Genomic DNA, 27536 nt, shown 5'->3' with positions numbered 1-27536 from the left:
GCAAACTGTACATTGTATCTCACCACTCACTTGCCTGTATGGCAAGGCAAGTGAGTGGTATAATCAGACATCCACATTTTTTAAATTGGATCCTCCACACATTCTGGACTATTTTTCATGAGTTATTTACTCTCTGTCGAGTGCATATGTTAACTAAGGCTAAAGCCTTAACCCACAAATCCATTGAAATAAATTACTAAATTCTATACACCTTTGACATTTTTATGGTATTAGTGTGAATATATATAATGATAAGATTGTAGTATAAAATTTTATTTAATTGTTAATCAAGACATGTTATAGTAGCAAGACTATAAGATCTCACCTTAATAAAGAGCAATGTCCCGACATGCATGTATAATATTTTGTTTTATTATTAAACATCGGTCATCTCAAAATGATTTGTTTATATTATTATTTATTTTATTATTATTTATTTTATTTTGTGAGTTTTTCAATTAGAGCAGGATGGCCAGACACTGAATATGCTCCAGTCCAGTTTCACTGCAAGAGAAAAAAAGAAAACACAAGTTGCCTGACATGTTTCTAAAAGTAACCAACATGATATCAAATGTCAACAAGATTTGTAAGACACCAGCCAAAGTGTTCACAAGTAGAATTTACAGCATACATAAAGTGTAATAACATTGCTTTCATCAAAAGCACAGCTTACAGATGCTACATATCTAGTGCTTCAGACATTACCTCTTAAATTGAATCACTGAATCACTATTTGGTTAATCTTTCAATTACAGCAAGCAATGCTTGCCCTTGCTGCTGCTGCTGCTGAAGGAGCATGGCCTGGGTAGCCTGCATTTGGGTCTGCTGTTGTTGCATCATTTGTATCACATCTATCATCTGTTGCTGCGACTGTTGTGCCCTCCTAGCTTGCTCCTCCATCTCTTGCTTTTTATATTCTAGCTCTTTCTCTCTCAGCTCTCTGTCAATTTGACTTCTCTCTCTCAAAAATGCAATTGTATCATTGCCACTTCTCCTATGCTTGTTGCTTAACTCCTCTCCATCCTCACTCAGCCTTCGTTTTGTCTGGCCTATCCTCTCCATGGCCCTCTTCCTAGACTCCTCTGCTTTGGCCCTGTCTGCATCGATCTTCCCTCTGTCACTACATCCTCTCATTTCTTCAACTGCCTTCTCCTTTTCTGTTATTTCCTCAATTAATTGATCTAATTCTGTGATTTCAATTGATGTCCCGGTACTCCTCGCATCTTTACTATTTTTCTTCTTATATTTGTCCTGGATCAGGTCAAACCTCTCTCACAGACCTTTGTGAAACTTTAAATTGAAGGTCCAGGGAACTATTCAGGGCGTCTGCTATAGTAGACCAAGTCTTCCCCTTGTCCACACTCCCCTTCTTGAATCGGAAAGGCTCCGAAACTAGAATTTCTCTTGCGAGTATCACATCATGCCTCTCTGTCCACTCCATGGGGGCACTAGATACATTTGGGCAACTAGTTAACCAAGCTTCAAAATATGACCTGCTACATAGTTTTGGATATAAAGTATGCTATAGTTAAGATACCTGTCTTGATAAATAATTCTAATCAAAACTGTTGAGAATAGCCAATTTGTTAGCTACAACGTTAGCCTGGCTAACTAACGGTAATGTTACTTACCAGTACTGTGGTCTAGCATCCTCTTGAGTTTTGGCAAATGATGACATGTCTATGAACAAACAGGAAAATTGGTCAAATTAGCCAGTATCTTTAACAAATATACTAATAATCCATAAAGCTACTAACGGTAGAATGGAATGTAAACGAAATGACAGTGTCAAATACGATAAAAACGTATAATCACCTGCTTGAAATCCGACGTTTTTCAGAGTACGGCAAACCAGTCGCTCTCACGTAGTAGACAGTTGGGCTACAACGGCAGGAAATTTCGAGATAGAATCGCGCATGCGCAAAGTGGATTTTAGTTTTCTCGAACGCCGTAGCCGTCCCTTCAACCGTCGCTGCTTAAAGTCCCTAATTTCAGCCTAAACCGTACAACGGAACGTTCAATCGAATTCAACCAACGCAATCGCTACCAAGACGAACACAGCAGTAGTCTAGTGTACTGTAGTAGAATTTACCGGGGCAGCTTCTCCACACAGGGCTATATCGCATTTTGCGTTGTTACTGACAATGATCGCTACCAGTGAGCTTTTTATGAATGAGCGATTTTCCACTAAATAATCTTCTACTGCCGGTAACGTCGTAGAATAATCTTCAAAGGGGGTTCTTTATTAATGAATGAATGCAATATGAGTAGGCTAAATGCCTGAAAATATCACGAGAAGAGAAAACTTAAAAGGATGTTTAAGTCAGAGATTAGGTCAATTTTTACACCGGTCTGCCAAATGTATTCGTTTTGATTCAGCTAGGCTGCCTTTTGCAGGGGAAATGAGAAGACATCATATTTCATTCTACACTTAACTCGTATTTTGAGTTGCAAATGAGCAGCAAAAAAAATATGCTTTTAAATCTATGTAATCTTTATAAATATTAAGTAGGCCCTATGCATTTTTATATAAAATATACAGAAATATCAGTTGTAACTAGAGAGGGTACAATTTCTGGGGAAATTGTAGGGTGTGCTTGCTTGCGTCGGTTGCACAGGGGTCCGTTTTTGAATGACATTTTTACAACTGATATTTCTGTATATTTTATATAAAAATGCATACTTATTATTTATAAAGATTACATAGATTTAAAAGCATTTTTTTTGCGGCTCATTTACAACTGAAAATACGAGTGAAGTGTAGAATGAAATAGATGTCTTCTCATTTCCCCTGCAAGAGGCAGCCTCATCGTTGAATCAAAACGAATAAATTTGGCAGACCGGTGTAAAAATTGACCTAATCTCTATGATTTAAACGTCCTTTTAAGTTTTTCCCTTCTCGTGATATTTTAAGGAATTTAGCCTACTCATATTGCATTCATTCATGAATAAAGAACCCCCTTTGAAGATTATTCTACGACGTTACCGGCAGTAGAAGATGGAATCGCGATTCAAACAGTACCATCTGCTAACTGAAAATATGCCCTCAAAAACGTAAATAAGCTTGACATTTATTTAGTGGAAAATCGCTTTCATAAAAAGCTCACTGGTAGCGATCATTGTCAGTAACAACGCCAAGTGCGATATAGCCCTGTGTGGAGAAGCTGCCCCGGTAAATTGTACTACTACGGTACAGTGCTAGACTAGCTACTGCTAGGGAGGACAAACCCGTTTGAGCGTTATTCCTGAAATACGTTTTAATAGTTATTCCTGGGTAAATTATGGAATTAAATTACATATTATCTATACTGAAATACGTGTGCACAATAATATCAACAATATTTGCTCAATTTAGACGTTTTTAAAGGTTTTTAATTTTACCTCGAAGCTACTTCCGTTAATCAGCTGTTTGTGAAAAAGAGGCTAGTTTTACGACAGTGACTTTGGATGTAGCCTACTTTAACATGCTATCTGATTAGCCAGTACGAGTGAGATATGTAAACAGCTACATTAACAAACCTCTTGTTTGTAAAATATGTAGTCTTAAATACAATGGGAACACATCACATAAACAAGTCTAAAACGCCCGACACGCCAAATGTTGTCATTTTTTGTCAAGCGTCCCTGAAGCTCAAATTCCGAGTCGGAGTTCCATGAAGCTTTTCATTGCAGTGAATGGGGTGGAGAAGCGTTTCTTCTCTTGTCTGTACTCTTATATTGTCCAGTCGATTTATAATAACATGTTATCAAAAGTGGACCTCTAAATTACTTTTCGTTGTCTTTATTTAAATGAATGTAATTTTAATTAAGTTATTCCATTGAAACATAATACATGTAATATAATAATGACACGACTTAAATTTGTTCAAGAACAACAATGTTTAATATGCATATTTAATAGGAAACCTAACTATTTTTCCAGAGGGAATCAAAAAACCAGTTAACCCATTTTAGCCAATATGGGATACTGGAAAATTATTCCCCGACCCCTAGCAAAAAGGCGATCGAGCAAGCTCCTGGAAAATGTGTAGCTAATTGAAGGCACGTTCATCTGAAAAAGAGAGAGAAAAAAGTGCACATTTGTAACAAATACTTATTGACAATAAGTTACTTATAAACATATTTATGAAAACTTCATTTTACTATACAACCTCACTGCAAACGGAATGTGCTGCTGCTGTTTCATTTTCTCTTCATACCTGAAATTAGAAATACATAAATTATTAAATATTAATATCAAACCTGATCAACAGCCTTACTAGAGTCAAACTGCCAATATTTAGCTATATAAACATCCTATAAGAGATAAGAATATATGCAGAGGGAACTATTTACATCAGAAATCTTACCTGAAAGAAAAAGATTATATTAGATACACAATAGTTACAAATAATTGTACAGCTATCTTCAACCTAAAAGAAAAGATTAATATTAGAAGATACACAATAACTACAAATTATAGCCAATGCCCTACTCTATACTGTTGGCTTTTAAAGTCTTGCTTTCTCTACCTCACTGCACTGATCAAAGTCCTCAACTATGTCAGGCAGGATACTGGCTCTGTACTGAGCTATTATTTCATTGAACCTCTTCTCTGTGCTAGCCCTGTCACTCATCAGGTTCTTAATTTTGGAGAAAATGTCTTTCTCACAAAAATCACTAACTTCTTCACCACCACTGCTAACAACATCATGAATCATCTCCCGTACAGTATCAAACGTGCACTGGGCCGAACCGGATGCCTGTTCTCTCACACCTAAATGGAGTCTAGTACCATCCTTTAAAAAGATGCCTGCAGTGCCATATTTGTGTCCAAACTTACTTGTTGCATCTGTGCAAAGGGTCAAGTTATTCTCTAACAACAGAGTACTTTGCAGATGCTGTAACGACACCTGTCTTGCTTCCAACACCATATACAGTTAGGTCCATAAATATTTGGACATTGACACAATTTTCATCATTTTGGCTCTGTATACCACCACAATGGATTTGAAATGAAACAATCAAGATGTGCTTTAAGTGCAGACTTTCAGCTTTAATTTCAGGGTATTTACATCCAAATCAGGTGAACGGTGTAGGAATTACAACACATTTTATATGTGGCCCCCCCCTTTTTAAGGGACCAAAAATAATTGGACAAACTAACATAATCATAAATCTAATTGTCACGTTTAATACTTGGTTGCAAATCCTTTGCAGTCAATGACAGCCTGAAGTCTGGAACCCATAGACATCACCAGACGCTGGGTTTCGTCCCTGGTGATGCTCTGCCAGGCCTCTACTGCAACTGTCTTCAGTTCCTGCTTGTTCTTGGGGCATTTTCCCTTCAGTTTTGTCTTTAGCAAGTGAAATGCATGCTCAATTGGATTTAGGTCAGGTGATTGACTTGGCCATTGCAGAACATTCCACTTCTTTGCCTTAAAAAACTCTTTGGTTGCTTTCGCAGTATGCTTCGGGTCATTGTCCATCTGCACTGTGAAGCGCCGTCCTATGAGTTCTGAAGCATTTGGCTGAATCTGAGCAGATAATATTGCCAGAAACACTTCAGAATTCAGAAGAAGAATTCTTCTGTCATCCACCACAGTTGTTTTCCGTGGTCTTCCGGGTCTTTTGGTGTTGCTGAGCTCACCAGTGCGTTCTTTCTTTTTAAGAATGTACCAAACAGTTGATTGAGCCACATCTAATGTTTTTGCTATCTCTCTGATAGGTTTGTTTCGATTTTTCAGCCTAACGATGGCTTGCTTCACTGATGGTGACAGCTCTTTGGACTTCATATTGAGAGTTGACAGCAACAGATTCCAAACACAAATACCATACTTGAAATGAACTCTAGACCTTTTATCTGCTCCTTGTCAATGAAATAACGAACTCCCATGAGGGAATAACATACACCTGGCCATGGAACAGCTGAGCAGCCAATTGTCCAATTACTTTTACTCCAGGTCCCGACGTAATAATCGTACATCTAGGCGGAAACAACCTGGCCTCTCAAACGTCGTGTTCTCTGATGATCCAAATGAGGAACGATCTTGGATGGTTACTGCAAAAGTACCCCAGTACCAAGATCATATTTTCTGATATAATCCAGCGACGGGTCTATTGGAACCATGTACCTGGTACCAGTGTGTATGGGATTGAACAGGCCCGAAGGCGTGTGAATGCCGGCATAGCCGCCTTTCTGGCTGATAGGGGCATGTCTGGCATCCGAAACAGCAACATCCATCATAAGGATGATTGTTATTTTAGGGACGGCGTTCACCTAAATTTCAGGGGAAACGAAATGTTTCTGTTGAATGTCCACTCAGGTCTGAGCAAGATATTGTGAAGACTCCCGCCTAAAAGCAACAAAGGCTCTTTTAAGAGCCACCTAAATAACCCCAAAATAAACTTTCACTAATGCGCTCAGTGAAAGTCAGATTGAGCTGATCACTGTCACTCATTCAAATCCAAATGTCCTCCACCACCTTTCACACAATAGCCTACTTAAATTTGGGATTGGCTAAATTTGTTGTTTAATCTATGTGATATATAATTGTCTCATTATGTGCTGGTGATTGAAGATAATGCAGATCAGTTCACAAAAAAGTCACTAGATGGCGGAGTTGAGGGGAATATAAAAACGCGCCTTTTTCCGAGTATGAACATACTTTTTTTTTTTTATAGCAAACCTTGCAAGATTCAAGTATACTCAAAATACAAATGTTATATGAAGCCCAATGTACCAAAAACTTCACCATAACGCAACCATGTCATGCCACTAAGGCACTGTAAAACTAAAACAAAGCCAGTATAACATCAGTCTGTCGTGGGCATTCCAAGCTAGGTAGCTAGCTGACATGTGACTTTCACATGCCCAGAAGTTAACGAGCTGCTAAACTAATGTTCTGCTAAAGGTAGTCACGCGAGTTTTCGTGACGTTAGTGACGTAAGTAGCGTCATTGACTGTGGCTAGCAAGTTAGCCACCGTTAGCTTCACTTTTCGCCACTAAAACTTAATTTCCACTTAAACCATGCAACGGAACGTAAATCCCAATAGAAGCAACTCAATCGCTACCAAGACGAAACTTTTGACACCTAGGTTGTCTATGTAGGCCAAATATTGACTGAGTTTTAGGGGGGCAAAAAGAATAATAAAAATAATAATATATATGTGAGAGAACAAAGGTTGTGCCCTTGCCGAAGGCAAAGCACACCCAAAAATGTCATTAAAAAACGGACCCCTGTGCAACCGACACAAGCAAGCACACCCTACAATTTTCCCAGAAATTGTACCCTCTCTAGTTGAATATGTAATAATTGTTATGCTTCTTGATAATGATTTTTTTTTTACACATGGCAATAAGATAATAATAATAAGATAATTGGGGGGTGGGGGCTTGGGGCCTGAAGTAGAAAATCGCCAGAAACCCCAGAAACCCTAGAAACTCCCCTGGGTGTGAGTCTTAATCTCAGTATATCAGCAGTTTCTAAATTACTCAAATAAGCTTGTCTGGCTCCAAGAACAATGCCACATTCAAAGTCACTTATATCACCTTTCTTCTGAAAGGTGATATAAGTGATATTCGTGAAATTTAGTGAAATTCGTCTGAACTTCCGCAGATTGTCTTGACCATGTCTACATGTCTGAATGCATTGAGTGACCACAAAATTGGCTGCTTAGATATTTACATTAATGTACAGTTGAACAGGTGAACCTAATAAAGCGGCTGGTGAGTTGTGCTACTGTATGTCTTCACCTTCATGCCAACATTTCACTGGATTATTCCCTTAGAAACTAAAATAAATATTCATTTCAATAGTTTATATCCATCTGTCATGTCAAACATAAACCATTGGCGCGAAGTGGGAAAAGACCAAGGATCTGCAGGACTATGGCCTGCAGTGGTACTTGGTGCCATTCTCAGTATTCCAGGTATGTCAAGTGTTATATCTGGATTTCAAGGAATTGAATGGAAGGAGAATAGTAATCCATGTTGAATTAGAGCATATTTAGCCTTCTAAGGAAAGGATGGTAAATTGGGATGGGGTGTCATTTGTCGTGCAAGTACATTGTCGAAGTACTTGAGTAATGGCGTGCTCTAGTGTCACTATGTGTTATTGCTAGATGTGGGTTTTCTACAGTATCAATTCAGGCTGCCACCGCATCTGCACAAACATGTGCACATCACCACACATAATACAATAACGAAAATGGCGTTCAGACATAGGGAATTAACCGACAATAAGAGAGCATTTCGAAATATCGAGTAGGCCTATGTGACCTCAACCTAACGTTCACTTTAGAGTAAGGGAGGTGGAGGGAAAGCCGTTTTGTAATGCCGATTGGTTTCAGTGCTAAGACAAGGGCCGCCCTATTCTACTCTTCTCAACTACAGATCGGGAGTCAGTTCACGATCTCACATTCTCGTATAGGTCATTGGTGGGAAAAATGTCAAACTGACAATAGAACTGCAACAAGAAGTACTCATCTATTTTATTCCGACCTCCTTATCTAAAGAGGGGAAAGCAAGTTTGTGTGTGAGAGAACGCTTGCCACGCTTGTCACAAGCGGCGGAGAAACGGAGGGAGGGGGGCAGTGGACAGACATGGGTAACGGAGGGGGTGGCGTTTGGCTCGGCAAAGACGTGAAGTGAACGAGGAGAGGGGAAGAAGCGAACCTGGCCCTTTAAGTCACAAAATCAGCGCATTCGGAGGTGAGTTTAGAAATATTTGGAGATTCTGTCAATATCTCTTAGCATGTCTCTCTTTTTCAATTAAGTGCGCTTGTCACTCCTGATTTTGGCCACCGAGGGCGGCTGTTGCTGAGAATGCTTCATGGGTGTCACGAATTCAGATTTCCCAAGCCTTGGCCGCGTGAGGTTGAGGAGGACTGGGGACAGGGTCAGCCGAAGATAGACCGCTGTAGCTGACTACAGAAAATCGACTTAAAATCGTAACAAATGTCTTTGGAGTGTGTTTTACTAGAATACTGCTGTGAAATAAATGCATTGGCTATTGTACCCCGATGGTTGGGCTATAGGTTCACATTGAAGGCTTTAAAACATATGTCACCACCCTGTTCTCATAGCAAACAATTATTATCGGAGTAGGGCCTATTTGTCTACCTCTTTTATCAAGCGGTCATACATTTTACGTTAGACCTATTGCCGTATGTGCTTTCCCAGGGTCTGTTTTTGTGTGTAAGCGCGTATAGATAGCCATGAGAGAGGACATGCTGTTCTATCTATAAAAATGCCCGCATTGTGTTTCCAAACGGTAGAATGCCTGGTCTATGGATTGGAGGACTCGGCAACACCGAACGAACATATCACCCCAATCTGATCTTGATAGAGCTGTCTCTTACCTATATGAATAACGTTTGCGTCTGCATGGTAGGTGTTAACTGGTGTGTGAGAGTAGGCTGATCCTGGACAACACTGTGGTGATACCTGTGCTAGCAGGCTGTACTGTTACATAGGCCTGAAATTGACAGGCCTATACCCAGGGGATAATTGTATTTTCGTGAATGTTATCGATTGATGTCTCCTGCTGCAGGCCCTCTAACATCACCGGGTCCATACGGTCAATTTGAAATGGATACAGATATAGCTGTCTGTGTTTCAGATTCAGTATAGACTGTTTACATACGCATATTTCTGACCCTGGGTTGCTTAAAATGAAGTTTGCGACAAAGATAATTATTGTCAGATATTAACGTTAAATGGTGACCACCCTTGTATTTGAATGTGAAACAGCATTGTATCCTCGATCTATTTTTTAGACACTGGATTCCTTAAAATATAGTTTGCCAATTTCAATGAGAAAATGAAAAACTGATTATGTATTATTAGGCCTATTGTTATTATTGTTTACTACACAATACCTTTAATATTTGTATGACACAAAAAATCTAGAGGGTTAGATTATGTGCAGAAACCCAAATGGAGAGTGCACATTCATTTTGCGTGTGTCAGGGAAGACTCATATACCTACATGTGGCCATTTTAGAATATATCCTATATCTCTCTCCTCTCTCATTTATTTATTTAGCAGACGCTTTTATCCAAAGCTCTCTCACTCCATCCTCTCTCTTTTCTACATCCTGTGTCCTCTCTCCTTTTTCCCTTTCTGTCTCTCTCCTTTCCTCTCTCTTATGCTCTGCCTCTCTTTTACACATACACACTAACTGACAAACCTCCGCAATTACATATATGAATTACTTACCTACTGCACAGGAGAAGTAATTAAAGTGACACTCCTGGTCCTTCTCCAGAGGGAGAAATGGAGGGAGAGGGGGCAGGTGGGTAGGTAGAGTGTAGACTGTAGAGAGGCACGAAGAGAGGATGAGAGAGGTTGGGCAGAAGAGGACTGATAATTTGACATTGTCATGTTTTAATTACATAATTAATATGGCCTGCACAAGCTCAGTTTTCCCAGAGAAGTTTGTGTTTACATTCCCTCAACAATTCTTTCTTTTTGTCATACTTCAAATATTTTCTGTTTTGTAGTTTTTACTGTATTTTTAGGACTTTGTAGTCTGTACACTAAAAGCTAGGATAGGTAATGTTCTTGAGTAGCACTTTTTGTCATTTTTGATGAAATAAACTTCACATCCTGATAGCAATCAATTTATCAAATGCTCTGAAAGTAAAAAATAACTGTCAGAGCTGACGGTAGTTCATGTGTTTTGGGGGAGTGTCTTTGAATGGAGGGTGTGGGATATTTAGGTTTAGATACTTTAAAACTCAGGTCAAAATAGTTCGCAAAACATACCTATTCTGCCTTGAAAATACCTTTTATCAATCTGGTTTGGAGGTTGGGAAGTTGTAGTGTAAAGTACCTGTTCTGTTTGTGTGACTAACATTCAGTAAGATGTATACTGTATGTAGTATACTCTATACATGCTCTTTTCTGTCCACAGCTCTCACCTGTCCAATAGTCAGTATCAGATGTAAGCTCACCTGCTGGAAGGTTACATCTATCTAACCAGCCCTGCACATCCCCCTGCCACAACTCAGCTGTCATTGACCTGTCATTTTCAGTCATACAGAGCAGAACCCCATCTGCACACCATCAGCCAGGTAAGCCCATAAGGCTGTTGTGTGTGTGTCTGTGTCAGAGGTAAGCAGCTGCAGCTATCAGAAAGGACTGCAAAGCCCCCCCCCCCTTTAAAACATGCAGGGCCCAAACACCAGGATTGAGAATTTCTGTTCTATGACAGCCTCAAGATCTCCAGTACCATATTCTGACCACACGGCTGTGCCAGCACCTCAGACACAGTTTAACCTGACTCTGCCAGAGACAAACCATCTCCATAGAAACCAGTCAGAAAAATACAGCCCTGATTCCCTGCTCTGCCGCTGTTAGATGTGTCTCAAGTCACACCCGGAAATCCTGCAATACCTGACTTACAACCAGACAGTGGAGGGGTGTGATGTTAATTATTCAGTGACATCCTAAAGTCTGATCTGTGAATGCCATATGGTGTGAAGGCATGTGGATCTAATTTATTAGCATAATTTTTCAGGGTTTAGGTGTTTGTTTTCATTTGGGAGTCAGATGGCTGAGCGGTGAGAGAATCGGGCTAGTAATCCGAAGGTTGCCAGTTCGATTCCCAGTCATGCCAACTGACGTTGTGTCCTTGGGCAAGGCACTTCACCCTACTTGCCTCGGGGGAATGTCCCTGTACTTACTGTAAGTCGATACTGGATAAGAGCGTCTGCTAAATGACTAAATGTAAATTTGATTTATTTAGGGAATGATTTGAGCATCCTGGCAACCCTGACATGTTTTTGTTTAGGCCACAGGGGGACAAAATAAAACCATTAAGATTAAGTGATTCAAGGATGCCCTCTATCCATTACCTATATTTCTCTCACTCTCTCTGCCCTGCCTCTCAGAATCAGAAAAGTGTCGCCAAGTAAGTGGTCACAAACAAGGAATTTACTTTGGTGGGCAGGTGCATACAGTAACAGAGGTTGAAGTGAAAAGAAATTCTGAGCCTGAACTTTTTTGGGGGGGTGGAAGAGAAACGCTTTTTTGTCTTATGCTAGTTTTCTGCACAGGGTGACCAGTGGCTAACAATCTTTTTATGACAAGTCAGGTTCCGCAATAAATGTGCACAAACGTATTTTTAAGTCGCAGTCAGTCATAGACAACGGTGTGTCAGCTGTAACAGTTGCTTCCGGCAATGTCGTGGCAAGCAATTTCTTACCTCTGCTAGCATATAGTTAGCCTGGTTCTGCCCTCCTACGTACTTCCGCTCAATTTGGATTTTGCTTCTGTACTAGGTCTGGGATTTCAGTGCATCAGTCGGTTTTCAGAAACCAATTTTTTGTAGGTCCAATCAGCGAACAGAGGGAGTGAGAACGATGACGTCGATGTCGTGCACTAGTTTGAGTTGTAGTTCAGTAATGGCAGCGGAGAAAGATGCGAGCGAAGCTATTCTGCGGTTGTGGCAACGCTGCCAAATATCCATAAGTTAAAGCCGGAGCAAGAACAATCCTTGCCGAGTCATGATGTTGTGGCCCTTCTCCCCACGGGGTTCGGGAAAAGTTTGATTTTCCAGTTACGGCAGCTAGCTCCGTGGTGAAGGAGTTGGCTAAGGCGAACGCTAGCGATTGGTTATGGCAGATCAGAGTGGCTCTGGGCAGATCCAATAGTTTTAAACTTCAACAGAGTACCCGCCTTCAAGGAAGTTAACGCTTGTCAACGGAGCGATCCCAGACCCTCTGTAGAAATACTATATGCTAGCCTGGTCCTAACCAGACCCTCGTACATTTCATTTCTACAGAGGGTCTGGTTAGGACCAGGCTAGCATATAGTAGCTTCTTAGAGCAAAACATGCAGAAACAAGCACCAGGAACAAGGCTCTCTCAGTTTCTGCCAACTGCCAAAAGGCTCGCCGTCTCTACCTTCTTATATCCACGCCCAGTAGGCTTGTAACAGAATCTGAATCAGAATTTGGTTTATTAACTTTAGTTATAGCTGCGTTCCTCTCATGATTGGTAGGTAGGTGAAATCAATTGACTAGAAAATATTAAACCGCATGCAAGTTCCCAATTTTTTTTCCTCATGGCCGCACGCCGGACATCCGGCCCTGCAGTAAACATAATAAACCAGATACAATGTAGAAAATGTACTCTCTCACTCTCTCATCCCCAACCCCACTCTCTCTGTCTACCCTTTCTCTTTCAGTTCTTCTCCAGTGTGGTGTACACTGATGGATCATGTCTACCACTAATAACATCGCCCAGGCCAGAAAACTGGTTGAGCAACTGAGGATCGAGGCAGGAATAGAACGCATTAAGGTAATGTATGGGGTGTGTGCGTCTACAAATACTAAACAAATACTGTATATTTAATCTTAAGTCCGTTCTCCCTCCCTCCCTCTCTCACACACTTTTTCCTTTTCTTCCTTTCTACCTCCTTCCCTCCCTTTTTTCCTTCTCTCCCACCCACCCTTCCTCTCCCCCCCCGCCACACACACTCCCTTATCTCTGTACAGGTGTCCAAAGCTGCAGCAGACCTGATGAGTTACTGTGAGCAGCATGCTCGCAGTGATCCCCTGCTGGTGGGGGTGCCCACATCTGAAAACCCCTTCAAGGACAAGAAACCTTGCATCATCCTATAGCCGTGCACCTCCCCTTCTACAACATACCTACACATACACACATAGACTCACATAAACATAAACACACACTCCCACAATTACACACATACAGAACATGTACTTAGCCCTCTACAAGCTCACACACTCCCGCTGGTTGCATTCTAAACAACACCACAGCCACAGTTAAGGGCAGGTCTGGGAAAAGAATTAGCCACATTATGGCCTGAGTTCAATTTACATATCTGCGTTCCTAATTATGACCGGGCAGTGTTTATAGTCTGGGTTGCATTCACACATCCTGATCTCATTACAGGATGGGGTTGTATTAATTTTAAAAAGGGATTTGGATTTATATAATTTCTAGTAATCTGCATACAGTGAGCATTAGACTGATATAATTTGTTGTGCATGTGATGGGTTGGCTGTATATTGGAGGAGAGGAGGGTAAAGAACAGGGACGGAATAGTGAAGGATAGTGTTGGCCGATGGTGAGCTGAAAATAGGGGAGAGTGTGAGTGTAAAACCAGTCAGTTATTTAACTGTAATTGTCTAATTTGTTGGCTCACTGAGCTAAGCCAATAGAATATTTTAGCCCTGGAAGTGAACCTGAGTATTCTGGTCTAAGGCAAGGGTACCGATCCCCTGACTTTTAGTCACTGAACAACCTCAGCTGTCTATGGTGCACCACCCTTGCTGGGAAAGACTGTGAGGCTATCTATAAGCTGGCAAACAAGCCCTCAACCCACAGTCGTTTTAATCGTTCTGCATTTGGTTCTATTCTCCTAGCCTGTGCCTCCTACTGGGCCAGACCTTTAGCTGTGCCACTTGGTGAAAGAGCTGTTTTCAGATGCTGATCCAAATGTATTTTATTTTTATTTATATTTAAAAAAAAATCTTATCTTGACTCTATTACTGTGAGGATGGATCAGGATTCATGAGAAGATTCTAGGTCTGCTCCTACAAGTAGCCTGTCATGATGGAGAGAGTAAAGTGAAAGGATTGACATGTGAACCCCCAGAAGTTTATTGTTTTTTTTAACAACTGTTGTGAATGGATTTTAAAAATATATTTAGTTGAAGCATTATTTAACAAAAGCAGAGGCTTTCAGTTGTTTCTTCCAGAACACACAAGGCAGATAATATGAGAATCTCGCTTTCACAAAGCCATCATCTTGACCAGCATATTTGAACCTGGGTCAGTTCTAATGGGTGAAGCAATTCCCCAGCTGGGTCATATCAGACAATGGTTTTAATGCCAAGCCTTCCTAAATTTCTAGAATATTCACAATCTCAGTTCTGTTTTTAGAACCTTACAGTTACTATGGAGCAACTGGTAATTTCCTGGTAACATTCCCTGAAACACTCACAAGGAGACAAGTACATTTACATTTAGTCATTTTACATTTAGTCATTTAGCAGACGCTCTTATCCAGAGCGACTTAGTAAAACCAGACAGTTCCATACTTGCCCCCCCCCCCACACACACACACACACACATCCTCTAAACCCTCTCTGTAACCCAGTGAGAGCCAGCGGATTGTTGTGTGCTTTATCTCTGAATGTGGAGCACCAGCAAACAGTTTGCTGTCCTCTGTCTCCATCACAATGGTTCTCTTCTCCAAACATAAAACACACTTGATTGTATAAAAGGACAAGAAGGAAAACGATGCCAGAGGAAACAAATAAGTGTATAAACTTTAGTTCAGACACGTGATGAAGTGAATCAATTGAGAGTAGCTGTTTTGGGTTAGTTTGAGTTTCCTCTATATGAAGTCCATGGCACCTGATCAGTGGAGTATTACTCTGTTGTGTTTGTAAGATAAAAACTAACATGGAATCCTCATTCTTTTAGTATTTTATTGTTTTGCGTAAGCGGTTCTGTTCTGTCAGGATTCTGTCACAGTACTTCAGCAGAGGATTATGTTGTGTTGGGATGGGTCAGGATAGAAGTCTGCATTGGTCAATGGCTTTGTTTGAAAAACTCTAGGTTTCTGTGCTGAGCCTGAATGCAGGATCAGTGAAAACTTTGTGTTTGTGTGTGTGTGTGAGTGAACATTGTACAGGAATCTGGACTGCAGGAGCACTATTGATAGTGTAGGAGGTGCTGTGTGTACATGAATGAATGTGCTTTCAACCACATTTGTGTGTGCATGTTTGTTTTTGTTATTAACACAAACTTTTTGTGTTAGTGAGTAGTGTGTGTGTGTGAGAAATAGACTGCTAGGGATGGTTGTTAACCTAGGGCCACTGTCTTTTAGCTTACACACACACACACACACACACACACAAATTGGCTTGCAAATTTCACTTGCATAACAGAACAGGCTGTGCTGTTAGTACAGATATCTGAGATCAGAAGTTTGAGTGTGGCCAAAGACAGAATGTGACCAGCAGAAACACAGAACAAGGGTTCCTGAAGGAGAACGAAGACTCGTATGGAAGCATCAAGCATTGAGAGAGAATAGGAGCAAAATAGTCTAATCAAAATGTTCTCTCAAATGTCACGAAAGGTTTTCTGATGATGAAGAGCTGCAATTGAACAGTAAAACCAGCATCTGGTGCCTGTACTATCACACAATAGTATCTATGTGGTAGTCGTGGAGATAACTATGGCTTCATTTTTGCTGCTGCAGCACTGTGAAGGCAAATATTGAGCATTAATACAGTCACACACAGATGCTCTTTCGCTGTGTGCTTCAGAAACACACAGCTTTCACAGTTCACTCACTGAAACAGTTTGAGGCCAAAGCTCAGAACTCTGAAGGATATTTCTCTTATATTGTCATTCATACCAACAGTTGTTGGGTTCATATCAATGACAACCAACTGAAGTAACTGCTTGATTGGTGGCTTGTTTTGATTGATTGGTTGGTTGGTTGATAGTTTGCCTTATAGTTGTGTATTGTGTTCCATGGTTGTCTTCTGGCACCTGATTGAATCATTTGACAATAACAGTCTTAAAGAGAACACTCAGCTTTAGATTGAACTCAAGGAATAACATCTGCTGTGTGTGTTGTACCCCAAAATTCTTTTCTGGTCATTTGAGGTGAATAGAAGTTTGTTATCGGTGGACCTACAGTATAGTATCAAACATCAACCAGTCGGCTCTGAGCCCTGCCTGAGACCCATCTTTTTAGTTCTGATCTCCTGTGTATACATATATAGTATATGTATCTTTTTGCCTTGATTGATTATAAAGAAAATATATCTATTTTTTGTAACTGTTCTTCTCTAATGTGCCATAACTCATGTTTTCTTGCACACTGTTAATATTTTGTGGATATTGCTGTTTAAAAATACATTGAAAAGTAGATAACATTAAATAAAAACATGATATAATAGGTGCAGACTCTTTGCCCTTGTTTTTTACAGTGCTGTGTCGGTTTGTTTGCAGGGTTAACCTAAGTAGTATGTTATTCACATGCAGTATGGACTAATACTCACACAACTCAAGAATGTTCAGTTAATCTCTCTTTTACACACTGAAAGCTGGGACAGATACATATTGTGTACATACATACAAATACAGAGATGTATCGTACAGGACTGGATATGCAGCCACACAGGCGATTAGTTTCTCCTCCATCTTGAAACTGAAAGCTAGAAATGTTTACCATGGTTACGCTATGTTACGATAAACAAGAAAACACTCCGATTGGCCATCGCTAGTGAAAATCGTTCCTCATTTGCATAAAGTTTAGAAAATCGCAACTCGAATCGCTTGGATCGCGTTGCGTCGATACCCACAATGCACCACGCTAGCGATCCGACTGGCTCCATTGAAAATGAATGGACAGCATGTGTTCGCTCACATCGCGTTGCTGCAATGTACACGCACCATTAAGCCTCAAGCCGTTCCACTAACGTTCCGTTCCACAACTTATTATATGAAATACTCCTTCCCTTTAAATCACTTTTTAAACATGAAATGAAACTAGACATTTCATTTCATGTTAAAGTGTGAATATTAATTACTTAGTAATTGTAAAAGCGATACTTAGTAATTGTAAATTACTTTCATACTTTAAGCCAGGGGTCCCCAAACTACGGCCCGTGGGCTGAGCATGGCCCGCCCACACATTTAGACCGGCCCTCTGAACAATGCCAGAGCCATCCGCTACTGGCCTCTTCAACAAGGCCAAGGACTGACATTTAACTATTATTTATCATTAGCTATCTATTAGTAAACCTACATGGCGAATACAACCAAATTCTGATTCTGATTCAATTTTTTTTTATTTATTTTTTTTATTAATTTTAAATAGGCCTTTATGTTTGAATCATATCATATCTGTATTTGATAATGAAGGTTGGCTTTCAAACAAAAATGTCCCTTAGTTATTAACTATAATTATTAACGTAAACAAATTATTTGTTAGATTCACCCACAAACAGAATGGTACATTCAACATAATGTTCCATCGTGATCGAGCAGGTGCACGCGAGCCAGCAAGAAAATTCAGAGACAACAAAATGGCCAAACGGTTGGGAAAGAGAAAATCATAATAAAATCTCCACAATAATACTGGTAGTCCGGCCCATGTAAGTTTCTATTACAAACAGACCCGGCCCCACATTAAAGAAAGGAAAAATTATCTGGCTCTCGCATAAAAAAGTATGGGGACCCTTGCTTTAAGCACTTCCACTTTTAAACAAAAGTACTCCTTTTCTTAATTACCTGAAAATATCAAAATAGTCACTAACCACAACTGTTTTATAAAAAAAAAACATAACAGATTTATTTATAAAAATTTGTTCAGTAATTAAATGTGTCTTGTCAAAATCACTTTTCAGATCACAAATGCAAGGCCAAACAAAAGAGTACCGTATTTCTTCGGTTAAACGCCGCCCTCGAATAAACGCCGCCCTCGAATAAACGCTGCACCAAAAATTAACATTGTGGACATTGTTTAATAAACGACGCCCTCGATTAAACGCCGCACCCAAAAAATCTGAAAACGGTTATTTAATTGGTAAAATTAAAACACAGTATTTATTACACAAGTTAATCACAAGTGTATTATAATTCCCTCGATGCACTGGCAGACACAAGTATCGGCCCGGCACAGCTAAATTTCTGCCGCCACGGTATCAGAAATAGGGCTGTACAAAATTTTAGGTCGACTATCAGCAGTGATTGTTAAGAGTGCATGTCGGAGAATTGCACGGACACGCGCTTCACACCGCAGTTGAGATTGCGTGTGTGCGTCCTTGATAACTGTAAATCGTATAACTTATGTTGTCAGTTCATTTAAGCCTGTTATTGTATAAGTCTATAGTTCTTGCCAATTTAAATCAAGTTAACTGGTGATTTTCGTTGTTTGTATTCTTCCCCTGCTAGCTAAATTGTCTGTTGATTCGATAGCGATTGCTGCCCTTGCTCAGGTTTGTAATTTAGGTGCATTATTATGCTGAAGTAGTTTTAATTAATAAAAAGTGGGTTTATTGTTATTATTTGCTACAGAATGCTTAGCCTATCAAGATCAAATGAAGCAGGCAGTGTACATGCTTCAGAGAAGCCTACCTTAATCGATAGGCTAGGCTACTGACCATTTACAATAAGTTGTTATGTCAATTATTAATTGGCAGCATTTATGCCATTTAGAACATACTTTATGAGTGTAAGGTGTCTTTAAGTAGCCTAACTTTATTGCTTTAGGGGAAATAGGAGAAAATATGTGCAATATTACATTAGCTATTAGACTATTACATTAATCTGTTCCGAAATATAGGTTTAGTTTCGGCGGGTGCAAAACACCTGGGAATAAATACATTGATTACAAAAAAGAAGAAAAAAAAATATATATATATACTTTTTTTTTTTTTAGCACCGAAGACCCATTTTGACCCAGGAAAACCCCTGCTTGCGAGTGTCTGCTCTGATCTTAGGTCTGGCAGATGGATCAGAATCCTGGTCGGCGGTTGGCATTCTTACAAGCTCTCCAATAGGAAGAAGGTGGTTCCTGTGCATAGTTTTTGTCCCTAGCCTTGCATCCACCCATTTGATTTTGAACACAGGTAGGTTTGGCATCTTTCCAACGACAACATAAGGGTCAGGACTCCACTTACTTTCCAGTTTGTGCTTGCCTCTCAGGCCTATATTCCGGAGCAGCACGCAGGAAGACTCGCTACTCTGCCAAACATTAGATGGTAAGGCGAGTACCCTGTGGCATCACACTTTGTGCTGTGGACCAAGTAAGGCACATGTTGGCTCCATGTCACTTCTTCTCCTGGCTTAACGTACCTAGTATGGAGAGCAGAGTTCTGTTGAACCTTTCTGGCTGCAGGATACGGCGTTGTCGGTGAATTGTGTATTCCCATCAAGGTCAGGACTCCACTTACTTTCCAGTTTGTGCTTGCCTCTCAGGCCTATATTCCGGAGCAGCACTCTGTCGCCGATCTCTAGGCACTGAAAGGTAACTCGGCGATCATACACCCTCTTATTTCTCCGGTGCAGTTTTTCTGCAGCATCAGAGGCTAACTTGTAGGCTTGCTTCAAGTCTTCCTTCAGCTTTGTGACATATCGGGTGTGACATGCATCTTCTATGTCATCTGGGGACGTTCCAAAGCACAAGTCAACAGGAAGACTCGCTACTCTGCCAAACATTAGATGGTAAGGCGAGTACCCTGTGGCATCACACTGTGTGCTGTGGACCAAGTAAGGCACATGTTGGCTCCATGTACGCTTCTTCTCCTGGCTTAACGTACCTAGTATGGAGAGCAGAGTTCTGTTGAACCTAGCTGGCTGCAGGATACGGCGTTGTCAGTGAATTGTGTATTCCCATCAAGGTCAACAGCTCTCAGATCAAACGGCTCTCAAAATCTCTTCCTTGATCCGAATGGATCCTCGAAGGCAGTCCATAATGTATGAAATATTTCTCAATCGGGACCGTTGCCACACCATGGGCCTTCTGGCTTTTTGGGAAAGCCTGGGCGTATCTCGTGAAATTATCTGTGACAACTAACACGTTGCCTATGCCTTTGGAGTCAGGCTCCAAGAAAGTCCATGCACACTAAATCCATAAGCCCTTGGCTTACGATCTGGTGCAATGGAGCAGCTCTCTGTATAGGGGTCTTGTGAGTGACACACTCCACTGTTCTTGATATATTCTTCCACATGCATCGACATCCTAGGCCAAAATAATCTACTTTGGAGCAGGTCAACAGTTCTGTCTTATCCCAGGTGCCCCAGGTCATCATGCATGGCCTGCATAACCATCTCCTGGAACTCTCTTGGGAAGATGAGTTGACTGACCACATCTCCAGATGGTCTCTTGCTGTACCAGTACAGCAATCCATCTTTCATTGACAGCTTCCCAGCTTCTATTTTCAATCTGGACAACTCAGGACTCCCGTTCACATCCTCTGGCCAGCGCCCATGCTTGACGGCTTGGATGGCCGGTCCGATGGCTTCATCCTCCTCCTGAGCCGTCCTGAGACTCAATTTAGACATGAGCTCCATGTGTGTTGGAAACACACATGGAGGTCAGGTCATTCAGGTCAGGAACACAGTGGGGAAATGCTCCAAGCTGAGCAACACAGTACTGTACTGCATGCAGACTCTGGGATGCAGACTCTCTGGTAGATGGTTTTCACTCCAGACTGAGGTAAAGTCACCCAGCCATTGTCATCCTCTTCTGGCATGTTCCTTGACAATAGGTCTGCATCAATATTCTGTTGGCCTGGGTGATACCGCACATCAAAAAGGGCTGCTAGCCAGCGATGCCCCACCGCATTGAGCTTGGCTGTGGACAGCACGTACGTAAGCGGGTTGTTATCAGTACGTACTGTGAATCTTGCCCCATACAGATAGTCATGGAATTTGTAGACTACTGCCCACTTGAGTGACAAGAATTCCAGCTGATGTATGGGGTAGTTTCTCTCTGCAGAGCTGACTTTTCTGATTGCAAAGGCAACTGGTCTCAGGCCTTCAGGGTGTTCTTGGTAAAGGACAGCACCAAGACCCTTCAAGCTTGCATCCATATGCAGGATGTATGGATTCTGTGGATTGGCAAATGCCAGGACAGGTGCCTGTGTCAGACAGTGGATTATGTGATGAAACGCATCGGTGCAGGCTTTGTCCCACCTTTCCCCAAAAGGCTCTGATTCTTTCAAGTAGACTTTGTCTACTTGTCCCATCTTGGGCATACTTCTTTATCTTCTGAGTTGGAGCATATCGCTTTGTGAGTTCAGTCAACGATCACAGAGTAGTTCTGAATGAATCGGCGGTAATAACCACAAACCACAAAACCCTAGGAAAGATTGTAACGTCTTCAGGTTTGTTGGCATTGGCCATGTAGTGACAGCCTCAATCTTGTTTGGATCTGGGGCAACGCCATCTGCAGACACGATGTGCCCCAGGTACTTGACCCTCGGCAGACAGATCTGGCGCTTGTCGACAGAGTTTCAGCCCAACTTCACCGAGACGATCTAGAACCTTGAGCAGTCTCTCCATGTTCCTCGAGAGTTTTTCCGAACACTTTCACAAATCGTCAAGGTACACTTGTAGGAGATTTATGTCACCAACAAGCCTTTTTCATTAACCTTTGAAAGGTTGCTGGTGCCCCAGTAATGCCTCGAGGCATTCGTTCAAACTGGAAAAATCCTAACGGGCAAATTAATGCCGTTCTCTCTTTGTCCTCTTTGGACATAGCTATCCGGTAGTATCCTGAACGCAAATCCAGTACAGAGAACCACTGGCTCCCTGTTAAGGCATTCAATGCATCTTCAAGGCACGGTGTTGTATACTGGTCAGGTATGGTTCGGCTATTCAACAGTGTGTAATCTATGCACATCCAAATACATTTACATTTAGTCATTTAACAGACGCTCTTATCCAGAGCGACTTACACTAAGTACAGGGACATTCCCCCCAAGGCAAGTAGGGTAAAGTGTCTTGCCCAAGGACACAACGCCATTGGCACGGCTAAGAATTGAACCGGCAACCTTCTGATTAATATCTGATTCCATAACCGCTCAGCCATCTGATACCAGTCAGCCTCAGTCTTTTTTCTGACTATAACTATTGGGGATGCATATGGGCATCGCGACTCTGTTATGATCCCTGCCTGCAGCAGTCCCTGTAGATGCTTTCTCATGTCTTCGATATCTGCAGGGGCCAGCCGGCGTGATCATTGACGGAAAGGCCGGGAATCAAAAAGTCGGATTCCATGCTCTACTCTTGCTAATCCCACGTCCCACTCGTGCAGTGAGAAGACATGAAACTTTTGAGCCAGTTTCTTACATAATCTGCTCTTCCATTGTTCTGAGATAGGAGAGTCTCCAAAGTTGATCATGCTCTCATCAAAGTCCGAGGATGCAGTCTCCTTAAGGCGAATCGTCTCAACTGAATCAATGTGGTACATCCAATCACTGTTCCCACAGGTATGGAAGTTTCTCTTGAAAATTCATTCTTGAGTAGTATTCTCAAGCTGTTGACATCCAATGCCCCGTTGGGCACAACCATGGCAGCTGGTGATGAGTCTATCATCAGGATTTCTTGAGCGACAATCTTCTTCAGCTTGATCTTGCACATAACCGAAGCATCACTATCTGGGGGTAAGACCAAAGGGCTTGGACCCATCCATCTGACACGGCCAGCCTCGTCATCATGAACCGGGACAGCAACACCCTTGAGTGCAGGTTGAAGGCCTAGTGTTCGGGCGACATCAATGCCATTGTCTTTGTATTAATCCACCAAGCATCTCACATGGCTTGGTGCCCATAATGACAGACGTCTCATCTTCAGGCCTGGGGTCATCTTCAGCCCTGGGGTTAGGACATATGAGAGCAAGGACAGTTACAGTCTGGCTGGTTCCTAACACCTCCGCTGGATACTCCATATCAACTATCATGTAACCACGGTAAGGGTAGCTAGCTCCAGACTCACTTAAACCCCACAGGGAAAGACCAGATACTGGTTGAATGAGGATGTCAGGCAAAGACTTCTCGTACCAGGATTAAAAAATGATCATCACCTGAGAGCCACTATCGAGTAAAGCAGTGGTGCCCAACTAACCCATCAGGAATATGCTCACTCTCAGGAATGTCAGTGGTACTTTTCTTAACAGAACAGTTAACTGCATTAGCGGTGACATTACTTAACGTCTGATTGTTCTTGGACAGCTTCAGAGCCTGGATAAGTCTCTTGATAACTTTACCCTGGTTTTCTGGGTTTTGGCACTTCCTTGCAAAACGGGAGTCAGATGGCTGAGTGGTTAGGGAATCGGGCTAGTAATCAGAAGGTTGCTAGTTCGATTCCCGGCTATGCCAACCCAATGATGTTGTGTCCATGGGCAAGGCACTTCACCCTACTTGCCTCGAGGGGAATGTCCCTGTACTTACTGTAAGTCGCTCTGGATAAGAGCGTCTGCTAAATGACTAAATGTAAATGTAAAATGCCCACTCTCACCAAATCGATAACAGAAGTGTTCCTCCGATACTTTGAATGGTCGTTGTGGGGAGCTGGCCACTGGTTTTGAGGCATTCACAGCTGAAACGGCAGCTTGAGGTTCAGCTACTTTATTTGTGACTTTCTGATGAAAGTGCTTCATTTGTTTTTTCAAAACAGCTATCTCACTGTCCGAGCTGCACTCACTGTACTCTACATTTGGGGGAATTTTCTCACTGCCAGCTGACGTGTCTTGTGCTGGCTTAGACGCGACAGCAGCAACCAAGGCCTTAAAGATACTGTAAAGCAAATTCCATGATTTGCTTCCATGATTCCAACCTATCTACGTCACAGCCACCTATCTACATCAGATCACAGACGGTTGCATTCTGTTACTCAGCTGGTACAATGCAAAGACAAAGTAATTAAAACATAAAACACTCAAAGACTGCAGGTAGGTCTGTTCTAATATCTGCAATTGATTTAGCTAGCTGTTGCTGTTGCTGCTAATTTCAATACATTCGAGGGGGCGGAGCTTCAGCTTCTTCAGGTGACACGCCCCCCCAGTATCAAGCATTTACATTTACATTTAGTCATTTAGCAGACGCTCTTATCCAGAGCGACTTACAGTAAGTACAGGGACATTCTCCCCGAGGCAAGTAGGGTGAAGTGCCTTGCCCAAGGACACAACGTCATTTGGCACAGCCGGGAATCGAACTGGCAACCTTCAGATTACTAGCCCGCTTCCCTAACCGCTCAGCCACCTGACTCCCCAAGCAGAGAAGATTGCTGATTTTCTCATGATTTCAAAGCCTAATTTAACATACTTGTCTGTGTTTTTTTTTCATTCGAATTTGGATGGGTGATTAACAACAAATTCTTCTGTGGTGTGATGAACTTAAAACTCATTTTCAATTCCACTTTACAGGATCTTTAATGTTTCGTGTAAGAGTCCTAGTTTAACATTCTCACTAAACAGGTGCAGTACATTAATCTCAACATTTAGTGTCTCTCCTTCAGCAGTCAACACGCTTCTCCCTTCTTTCCGTTACGGCGTTGTCCTCTCCTTTTTCACAAAAAAGAACTTTTGTGTAACTCTTTATTCCTATTCTTATCGGCATTTTCAAAGCATTTTCACATATTATTACACAACAGATATTTAACATTTTAAATGCTGCATTCAGTGAACATTAGCCAATATGTATTTCTCTCATTGAGTAAATCATAACTTCATTGCTGGTCAATGAATCTTAACTTTTAAACCTTAAAGTCTATTTATTAAACTATGAAATTATTTATTCAAGCTTGTATATCTTATATTAATTAATACATTTCAACTGGGTTACAATTGAAATACTGCCGCAATTAAGAGGGCAAGGGAGACGATCTGTCAAAACATTGTTGATCGTTTAAATTAGTAAATTGTAGGCTTACCAAATCTACTTAACGTAACTAATGCATTTAGGCCTACTGATAATTAGCGTAATTTGATGAGCTGTCTGAAACCGTTCTGACAGTAATCACTGGCCGTTATTCTCAACAAGAGATTGAGAATAATAGCCAAAAAAAGAATTGAAAATTGTATTTGGAGGTTATGTATAAATTCAAGACACTGCAGAAGGCCATGTGGGCTAACATCCACTCCGGCCCCACTCCCCAGGAGTTTCAGGCCCAAGACCTGACCACTTTTTTTTGTATACCAAACAGGGCCGGATGCAGCCTGCTTTGACTGGGGGTGCAGTGAACTTTTCTGGGGGGTATCATGATTACAGAAAGGGATCGTATTATTTTTTATATTGATACAATTTTTTAGACTGCTTAACGATCCGAGTGTTAATCAGGCACGGAGCCAGACGTTGTAAACATCGGGGCTTAGCCCCAACCCAGGACGTATGGTTTTGATGTGATGCAAGATAGGAACTTCCACACTTACTGCGAGCGTGGACAGCAAAAAATGTTGGCCATTATTTGAGCGCAAAATAGTTTTTTGAGCTTTATGTCAAATAAACATAGACGTTTTTCAATTGGTAAAACCTTGTCTAGTGATGCCATCACTCCGGTCCTGGTCCCATCCATCCTCCCTGACGCGTATCGTTACGGTAGGGCCGCCCGGCCCAGCTATCAGTAGCCTATCTGAGAAAACTTTTTGGAAAAGACGGGCTATGGATCCAACCAACTCTATTTGGGAGGGGAGAACTCCCTCACATGGTACAACCCATGCAGACGCTGAGGTGTCAGAATGCGGAACGTGTGTAGCCTACTTTAAGAGAAGATAGACTAACGTGACAAATGTCAACAACAAAAAATCCTCGACCGGCCCAAAAGTGAAGCGGCCCACCGGCCCAAGAGTGAAGCGGCCCACCGGGAACTCTCGCGATTACCCACCCCGGCCCTGCACACATGTATTAACTGATAGGCTAAATGCTGAGCTTTAAAATAAAAGGGAAAAATAACCATGACTACAATGGGGATTCACTGAAATAAGTATTATTGCACAGATCCAGCACAGATTTTCAGATCAGAAGGTGACCCAAACTGTAGCACATTTTGCTTGGCAGAACAGTCATTTAAGATAGTCATGCTCGGCATGACTAAGAATATATAATTATTCTATTACGCTTGCATAACTCCAACTACGCCACTCTCACAGATGGGGTGAGAGACCCTCAGTTGAGAATACTGTAACTAAGGCTAGTGTGACCTGTTTTAAGCTGAAATCTAAGTCAAAGTAAAGTCATGTGAACTAGTACAATGCCAAACATTGTAAATGCTATTCCTGAGCTGAAAAGCACTTCAAAGCAATAAAAGAATGAAAGTCTCAAAACTCTGAATCTAATGGCTAAATCTGGTCAGTAGAGTATGGATTAGATGATTTACAGTTGATTTGAGTCAGTGTGACCTGTTTTAGGCTGAAATCTAAGTCAAAGTCATGTAATGTGAACTAGTACAATGCCAAACATTGTAAATGCATTGAAAACGCTACTCAGGAGCTGAAAATCACTTTAAAGCAATAAAAGAATGAAAGTCTCAAAACTCTGAATCTAATGGCTAAATCTGGTCAGTAGAGTATGGATTAGATGATTTACAGTTGATTTGAGTCAGTGTGACCTGTTTTAGGCTGAAATCTTAGTCAAAGTAAAGTCATGTGAACTAGTGCAATGCCAAACATTGTAAATGCTATTCCTGAGCTGAAAAGCACTTCAAAGCAATAAAATAATTAAAGTCTCAAAACTCGGAATCTAATTGCTAAATCTGGTCAGTAGACTATGGATTAGATGATTTACAGTTGATTTGAGTCAGTGTGACCTGTTTTAGGCTGAAATCTAAGTCAAAGTCATGTAATGTGAACTAGTACAATGCCAAACATTGTAAATGCATTGAAAACGCTATTCAGGAGCTGAAAAGCACTTCAAAGCAATAAAAGAATGAAAGTCTCAAAACTCGGAATCTAATGGCTAAATCTGGTCAGTAGAGTATGGATTAGATGATTTACAGTTGATTTGAGTCAGTGTGACCTGTTTTAGGCTGAAATCTTAGTCAAAGTAAAGTCATGTGA

The 27536-nt window shown here is 41.3% G+C and overlaps 2 protein-coding genes and 1 long non-coding RNA gene across 4 annotated transcripts in view; 1 reads left to right on the top strand and 2 right to left on the bottom strand.

Annotated features, from left to right (window-relative positions):
* yju2 (YJU2 splicing factor homolog) overlaps positions 1-27536 on the bottom strand; it is a 351236-nt gene that overhangs the window by 128650 nt on the left and 195050 nt on the right. The window lies entirely within an intron of this gene.
* Positions 363-1984, bottom strand: LOC134027100 (uncharacterized). Its single transcript, XR_009931418.1, has 3 exons — positions 1816-1984; positions 1632-1680; positions 363-504 (listed from the first exon to the last, which is right to left on the bottom strand). It is a non-coding gene; the product is annotated as an uncharacterized LOC134027100 (long non-coding RNA).
* Positions 8386-16931, top strand: gng7 (guanine nucleotide binding protein (G protein), gamma 7). 2 transcript variants are annotated; one of them, XM_062468795.1, is made up of 5 exons: positions 8393-8693; positions 10901-11060; positions 13177-13289; positions 13487-14663; positions 14737-16931. In XM_062468795.1, exons 3-4 carry the CDS (start codon positions 13209-13211, stop codon positions 13610-13612), a joined length of 207 nt encoding a protein of 68 aa, XP_062324779.1. In that variant the 5' UTR covers positions 8393-8693; positions 10901-11060; positions 13177-13208; the 3' UTR covers positions 13613-14663; positions 14737-16931. The 2 variants fall into 2 exon arrangements, with proteins under 2 accessions (XP_062324780.1, XP_062324779.1); XM_062468796.1 differs by lacking the exon at positions 10901-11060 and having other exon boundaries at positions 8386-8693.

Source organism: Osmerus eperlanus, chromosome 9, assembly GCF_963692335.1.
Source record: "Osmerus eperlanus chromosome 9, fOsmEpe2.1, whole genome shotgun sequence".
Taxonomy (NCBI): domain Eukaryota; kingdom Metazoa; phylum Chordata; class Actinopteri; order Osmeriformes; family Osmeridae; genus Osmerus; species Osmerus eperlanus.
The sequence above is the reverse complement of the archived record's forward strand: the minus strand, read 5'-3'. Positions and strand labels throughout refer to the sequence as shown.